This window comes from Sebastes umbrosus, chromosome 15 (genome assembly GCF_015220745.1).
Source record: "Sebastes umbrosus isolate fSebUmb1 chromosome 15, fSebUmb1.pri, whole genome shotgun sequence".
In the NCBI taxonomy this organism is placed as follows: domain Eukaryota; kingdom Metazoa; phylum Chordata; class Actinopteri; order Perciformes; family Sebastidae; genus Sebastes; species Sebastes umbrosus.
The window spans coordinates 26,767,758-26,775,349 of NC_051283.1; the positions used below are offsets into that span (position 1 = coordinate 26,767,758).

The following is a 7,592-nucleotide window of genomic DNA, read 5'->3' on the forward strand; positions in this document are numbered from 1 at the left end:
GCTCTCAGGTTACATAGCATGTGCATCATCTCTGTCGTCATTTCCAGATGGTTATCCCCCGAGCACATCTGTCAGCATTGGTCCGCCTGAGACTCACATGCTTGCATAATGATAATACAGCTGTTCCCAGACCTGGTTGGAGCAGATCAATAACACGGGCCGAAGGCTGAGGACGATCGATGGAAATGAGGAAAATGATAAAGTATTTCCTATCTGAGTCAGTGTCACTTATATGTTTAGTATTTGACCCTTGAAAATCTTTTAGAAGGATTAAATCAAAATGTTCCTCACAGGAAAATTCTGAGATATTTCAGGAAAATTAAAGGGCGAGTCCACTAATTTAATTTTGCACTTCCATAAATTTGAGGTGACCTCGGAGAGAAAGACATGCTAGTTGGCATGGTAACCTGACGCGCCAGATGGTTTGTGACACAGAACCATCTGAGAAGACGTCATTGGAAACTATTTGGAAAAGGGCGGGCACTTTCAAAATATACTTGGCAGGTGATTGGATGAACCATCTGTCAATCAAACTCTTGCCGAAGCCAGTCGGGAGAAGAGTGATGCACCAAAACCTCAAAGTTATATCTAGTGAAGCCAGTCTGTTAAACAGTGTTGGCCGCGGTCGAAGGACGCGGAGGAGACCGTAGCTTTGGTCTCACTGACCGGAGTCTCTGCTCCTCTGCTCCTCTGCCTGCCTGCCTTCACTCACACACCGCGCTCATTCTCGCTCTTTCGCTCACGTGCATGCACGAACACTACACACTGCAGCAGAGTTCGTAGCTGTGAGAATATCTAGTGAATGTACAGTGGACGTTTGTGCAGAAATAACTGCTGCAGCTCCTCCAGACCAACAGAGGTTTCCCGTGTCTTGTGAAGTGACGGGGCTCCGCAGAGAGAAACGTTATCGTCTCCGACCAAAACTCTGGCGTCTCCCCTGTTCCCTCCGACCGCGGTCGGGAGGCTGAGGCAGGAAAAGCCAACACTAGGATCAGCAGTGATTCATGGAGAGACCTTCGTCTGGTCAGCTAACATTACTGCCAAGCAGCTGAAATATAGAGTGATATTGTGGTTTTAGCTGACGTGTGTCGCCTCACTGTTTTGAGCGATGCTCGTTCATGTTTATTTAGAGTGAGCACAAGCGCGAGCAACAGGACGCTGACTTTCGTTGACTTAACGGCCACAGGTGTCGCAGTTAACAAGCATTTCTGATTCTTACAAACAGTCCCTTTAATGAAATGTATTTCAAGTTTTTTTTTTAGGAATTTTCTCTAAATAAGTCTGTACCTTTAAAACAAAGAGCACCAACAAATGGATAGGAATTACTATGGGGATGGATATAGTCCTCTCCCTACACGTTTTTTTTTTTTTAATGTTTTTTTAAAATATTGCAAAACATGACATTACAGAACATATATTAACTAGTACCACTTTTCATATACTGTAAAAATGAAATGCCAAATATTCATCATATATGAGTATATGTCACATTAACACATTCCTGAATGAAAAAGCATCATATGTCAACATGTGTTTATTTACTTGTTTTTATTATAAAGTCAGACTGAATGCTTGATGAACTGGCTAGTTAATGGTTTAAACAGTGTATAAGAGGATTTCTGTTTATTCCCATTTCCCTGTCTGCCTGCAGCTCTCTGGAAACAGTGGAAAGGTATTGGTGGGCTCAGCATGGTGACGTTGCTTAGGAAGGCAGGGAGGCAGCAGCAGCTCCATCCAACCTTTATTCAAAGAGAAAAGCTTCACGTGGAGGATATGCATGTTTTATATCAACATGTAACTTTTCTTCAGTAGTGTTGCAAAAAGATGGAGCTGCAGATGGAGAACCAAAGTCAGCCTTTCAACACCAACACTGTGAGGCTGCCTGCTACACCTGAGCTGGGGATGGGTGTAGATAACTTTATTTCTCTTCTGATATTTGGACTCATCTTCCTCCTGGGTGTGCTTGGTAACACCATGGTGATCACAGTGCTGGCTCGCAGTAAACCTGGACAACCGAGGAGCACCACCAACATCTTCATCCTCAACCTGAGCCTGGCTGATCTGTCCTACCTGCTCTTCTGCGTGCCCTTCCAGTCCACCATCTACATGCTGCCCACATGGGTGCTGGGAGCTTTCATATGCAAGTTCATCCACTACTTCTTCACCGTGTCCATGCTGGTGAGCATCTTCACCCTGTCTGCCATGTCAGTGGACCGGTACGTGGCCATCGTGCACGCCAGGAAGTCCTCATCGATCCGGGTCTGGAGGCATGCCATGCTCGGAGTGGTGCTGATCTGGATCCTGTCTCTGGTGATGGCTGCTCCTGTTGCTCACTACCAGAGCATCGTGGAGAGGGAGGACAACAACACCTTCTGCTGGGAGGTCTGGCCGGATCATCAGAGGAAAGTCTACGTGATGTGCACTTTTGTTTTGGGATACCTGCTGCCTCTCACCTTGATATCTGTCTGCTATGCAAAGGTGAGTGCTGCATCAATCAGAGAATGCATGTGCGTAAAGCTGCAGAGTTAATGACCGATTTGCACATTTTTGGAATAAATATGCATGCAAAGTTAAACATGATGCAAAGTGGTGACTTTAATCGCCACTGTTCTCAGACGCTTTTCTTAATTGATCTATTAATTGGTCTTTTGATTGTTTTTATTATCCTTTTAATGTTTTCTTTTAACTTAAATACGTTTATATTCTTTTATTCGTTTTTATCTTATGCACTTTGTGCTCTTGTATCTTGCTTTTTATATATGTAGAGCACTTTGAATTGCCTTTGTGTATGAAATGTGCTATATAAATAAATCTGCCTTGCCATAGAAGTAATTTTTAATGTAAAAATGTTGACTTTCAGCAGGTTGACAAATGAAGCATTGCTCTGGAATGTATCCTTAATATGCAAAAAGTGTTAAAATAACTAATTGATTAATTATGCTACAGGAAATATTTAAGGTTTTCTTTAAGAAGAAAAAGAAACTAATTTAAGACAAACAGCCTTTATCTTTCATCATACTTTTATTATTTCAGGTTTTAAACCATCTGCACAAAAAGCTAAATTTACAGTGTTAATTTCACAGTTTTGGAATAAATATGCATGCCTGCAAAGTTAAACATGATGCAAAGTTGTGACTTTAATTGCCTTAAAAGTATTTTTTTAATGTAAAAGTGTTGACTTTCATCAGGTTTGGAATAGACAAATGAAGCATTTTTTGTCCAAGCAGCTCTGGAATGTATCCTTAAAGGTCCCATATTATACTAATTTTCAGGTTCATACTTGTATTTTGTGTTTCTACTAGAACATGTTAACATGCTGTAACATTAAAAAAACCTTTATTTTCCTCATAATGTCTGCCTGATAAATGCCTGTATTTATGCTCTGTCTTAAACGCTCCATTTTAGCGCATTTCGACGGAATTGCGATGAAATTGCAACAGAATTCCGTTGCTAGGCAACAGCTTGGGTCCATGTGTACTTCCTGTCAGCTGATGACATTCACATACACTGCAACCAGGAATAAACTAGGACACGTTTAGAATATTTACATTTAAATCTGTGTAAATGGTCTAAATATTGTGTATTTGTGAAATCACAAATGGACAGAAATCCTGACAGGTTGTTTCAAATGCAGAGTTTCTGAATACGGGCTGTGTGTATTTCCCTGTGGATTGAGCGTTTCAACACTTTCACAGTATTTATATAGGACTTAAGCCTGCTTTATAATAAAAAAAACATGAAAATCTCACTTTTTTATAATATGGGACCTTTAATATGCAAAAGTGTTAAAATAACTAATTGATTAATTATGCTACAGGAAATATTTAAGGTTTTCTTTAAAAAGAAAAAAAAACGAATTTAAGACAACAGCCTTTATCTTTAATCATACTTTTATTATTTCAGGTTTTAAACCATCTGCACAAAAAGCTGAAGAATGTCTCCAAAAAATCAGAGCTCTCCAAAAAGAAGGTTGGTGATGAAGCTTCTTTCTGTCTCTCTACATGTGTTCATCATGTTATAATGGTAATGATGTATAAGTGGAAATGTGGGAGTAATGTGGGAGTATGTGGGCATGCTTCCCTGCTGATGGTTTAATGATGGACCAGGTATATGTGCTATAAGTGGTGCTTTAAAGGAAAATGTGCAAAGTGCTCACTGAAACAAATGGCTGCACACTGTAGGCTTCCATACAGAGCTGTAAACGATGAATAGAGTCTGTAATGTTAGTCATTTTTCAAGCAACAATGCCAGAAATCTGCTGGTTCCAGCTTGTCAAATTTGAGGATTTGCTTCTTTTCTTTCTCATAAATGATAAGATTGACATTTGAAGATGCTACCATGGATTCTGAGAAACTGGGATGGGCGTTTTCTTTTTCTACTTATTGACATTTCAAAGACTAAACGACTAATCAAGAAAATAATTCAGATTAATCTATAATGAAAGAAATCAACTCAAGGGCGGAGTATGAGACAATGGGCTGCTGGACACAGACATGCAAAAGGCCCCGCCACCTCTCCTACACTGGAGCAAGATACAGACTTTATAGTTGTCAAGCTTCTTTTTGTACAGTTGTTGTTTTGTGTCTCTTTGTAGTTGTGTTGTGTCTCTTTGCGGCTGTTTTGGATCTCTTTTGTAGTTGTTTTACGTCTCTCTTTAGTAGTTTTGCGTCTCTCTGTATTAGTTTTGCATCTCTTTGTGGTTGTTTTGTCTCTTTTTGTGGTCATTGTGTGTCTGTAGTTGTTTTGTGTATCTTTGTAGTTGGTGTTATGTCGCATTATAGTTGTTTTCTCTCTCTTTCTAGCTGTTTCGTGTCTCTTTGTGGCTGTTTTGAATCTCTTTGTAGCTCTTTTTTGTCTCTTTGTGGTCATTTTGTGTCTCTTTGTAGTTGTGTTGTGTCATTTTATGTAATTTTATGGTTTGTTGTGGTCATTTTGAGTCTCTTCTGGTTGGAACGTATCTCTTTGAGTGACATTTTGTAGGTAAAGGCCAGGAGGGGGGGGGGCCTGACATTTTGAAGCCTGTGCCCACGAGGCCCGTTCAGTAATCCATCCATGAGCCTACTTGCATACATTCTGCTCTACATCACTGACAATATATAAGTGAAAAGGCCTTGTGAGAGGTGACCTTGTGTGAAGAGTCTTGTTGGGAATGAAATGCACTTTTTGTCATCATGTATTTGAGTATCATAACACTGGACTCCTCCACAGACCATCCAGTTACACAGTTACATTAGATAACATGACAATCATTATCTCCACAGACTGCTCAGACTGTCCTGGTGGTGGTCGTGGTCTTCTGTCTGTCTTGGTTGCCTCACCACATCGTCCACCTATGGGTGGAGTTCGGCTCTTTCCCGCTGAACCAGGCCTCCTTCGTGTTCAGGATGGTGGCTCACTGCTTGGCTTACAGCAACTCCTCCGTCAACCCCATCATCTACGCTTTCCTGTCGGAGAACTTCAGGAACTCCTACAAGCAGGTGTTCTGGTGCCGGATGCCCAGCAAGTTTCCCGTGAACGACACCAGGGAGCTCCGCAGCAGGATGGAGAGGGCGCCGTCCACTAACATCAGCGTGACCTACAAAGGTCATGACTCTCAGATCAGTAAAATGCTTTGATGTCGCTGGTAGTGTTGAGAGCATCTTCTGTGTTCTGTATAGAGATACTGGAGTTTTGAGGCCAATATATATATTAATATAATTGAGATTAAAAAAATACATTACTAATATATTATTTATTTCCTTTCCATAATTTAAACAGCTGTGCTTGTGTTGGGCCAATATTGACCAGTACGGAGGTCTATCAGACTCAATAACATTACCTGTTAGTAGTGAGTGTCAATGGGAGGAGGGAAAACTCTCCAGCTGTGTGAGGTACAATATGAACTCTAATTCAGTTAGAAAGATGTTGGATAAAAGCTTAGATTTATGTTTGCTCATCCAAATGTGTCTGTCCATGAGTGGTATATTTCAGAGCCTGGTAGGTAGGTTGGTTTTGTCATCTAACTCTCAGCAAGAAAGCCAATAAGCGTATTTCCAAAAATGCAATTAAGACTTTGTAAAAAGGAAACTTGTCAGTGTCCTCGAGTGGACAAATGATGTAATAACGGAGCTGTTAACTACATTTCTGTAGTGAAATTTATTTCTAATCGCCAGACGAAAACAAAACACATCGGATGATTTTTTTTCAAACGTTACATTCAATGCTAACGCTTTTTTAACGTGACTCTTTGTGAGAATCAGATATTGTTTGTTAACAGTGACACCTGTGGCCGTTTAGTCAACGAAAGTCAGCGTCCTGTTGCTCGCGCTTGTGCTCGCTCTACATAGACATGAACGAGCATCGCTCAAAACAGTGAGGAGACACACATCAGCTAAAACCACAATATCACTCTATATTTCAGCTGCTTGGCAGTAATGTTAGCTGACCAGACGAAGGTCTCTCATTGACGTAGTATTAATAGCGTAAGAGTCCGATAAGGGTGGGTGGGAGTGGTGGCGGTGGACGGGTCAAACAAACACAAGACTTTCAATCAGGAGACTGGTGTTCGTGTCCCGTGTGAAACTAAAAGTAACGCTGACTTATTTTTGTCACGTCAGTCTTTAGTCACAGGACTCGTTGGTACTCGTCCGTCCGGTGAGTTATGTGACTCGTTCGTCACGTGAGTCGCTGGTCAGTGAAGTTAACGTCAACCTTAACTGAGTGGTTGTGTTGCCCTAAACCTAACTTCCTGTGATAACGGAAGTTTATTTTGAAAGGACACTATGTAGCGTATATTGACACATACTGTATATATAGTTGGGAGTGAGAATGTGTTGCATCTACCATAACGGTTAAAGTTCGTTATAGATCATGGTTAAGCATGGTAGTGGATGTAGCCACGGTTACCGCCTTTACACACCGGCGATAAATCCACACGTCGATATATTTTTTCAAACCAGTGTTTTTGTCATGAGTACTTTAACGCAGAATTTAAATATTATGCAGCGAAAAAGCGACATACTTTTTTCTTGGAACGGGGTAGATTTTTTTTAGCTTTGACACCGCGAATAAAGGCATCAACCGATCACGTTGTGCAGAATGGGTTGAGTTGCGCCGATATTTATGAAACAACAACACTGAGGCTCCGTAGGCAAACTTTATTACTCCTTTCAACCTTTACAAAGGCAGCGCAGACCAGATCCTCTCCTTCCATTCTTACCTTTCACAATAAAGACTTATAACATTCGCAGGCGAGTATTTAGCATTTTCGTTTTGTTTATTCGTCACACCACACAAGTAGGTAAAGGCTTTCAAGTAGGGACTGAAAACGAGTACAGACATACAGTTAGATTTACAAAGAATCACCTTGGGTTTCAATTACTTTCATTTAGGCCTATTCATTACGGCTTTGACGAACACAAAAGGCATCATTCTCCTCCCTCATATAGGGGTCATCAGGAGATCTGACTCTGATTGTTTGGTGTATCTGTAGGCTGAGTTACTATGTACATACCGTACTGCACGTTCTATACTAGAGAACATCGGGTACATGCAAATAATAAATCAGCATTTAATTGGCGTTGCAGATAACCATTCTGTCTCCAAAGACTAAA

General features: G+C 40.8%; 1 protein-coding gene across 1 annotated transcript; it reads left to right on the forward strand.

Annotated features, from left to right (window-relative positions):
• The first annotated feature begins 1,311 nt into the window (after positions 1–1,311).
• Positions 1,312–6,277, forward strand: galr1a (galanin receptor 1a). Its single transcript, XM_037795813.1, has 3 exons — positions 1,312–2,478; positions 3,904–3,969; positions 5,262–6,277. The coding sequence occupies exons 1-3, from the start codon at positions 1,825–1,827 to the stop codon at positions 5,613–5,615; spliced, it is 1,074 nt and encodes a 357-aa protein (XP_037651741.1). The 5' UTR covers positions 1,312–1,824; the 3' UTR covers positions 5,616–6,277.
• Positions 6,278–7,592: the final 1,315 nt, after the last annotated feature.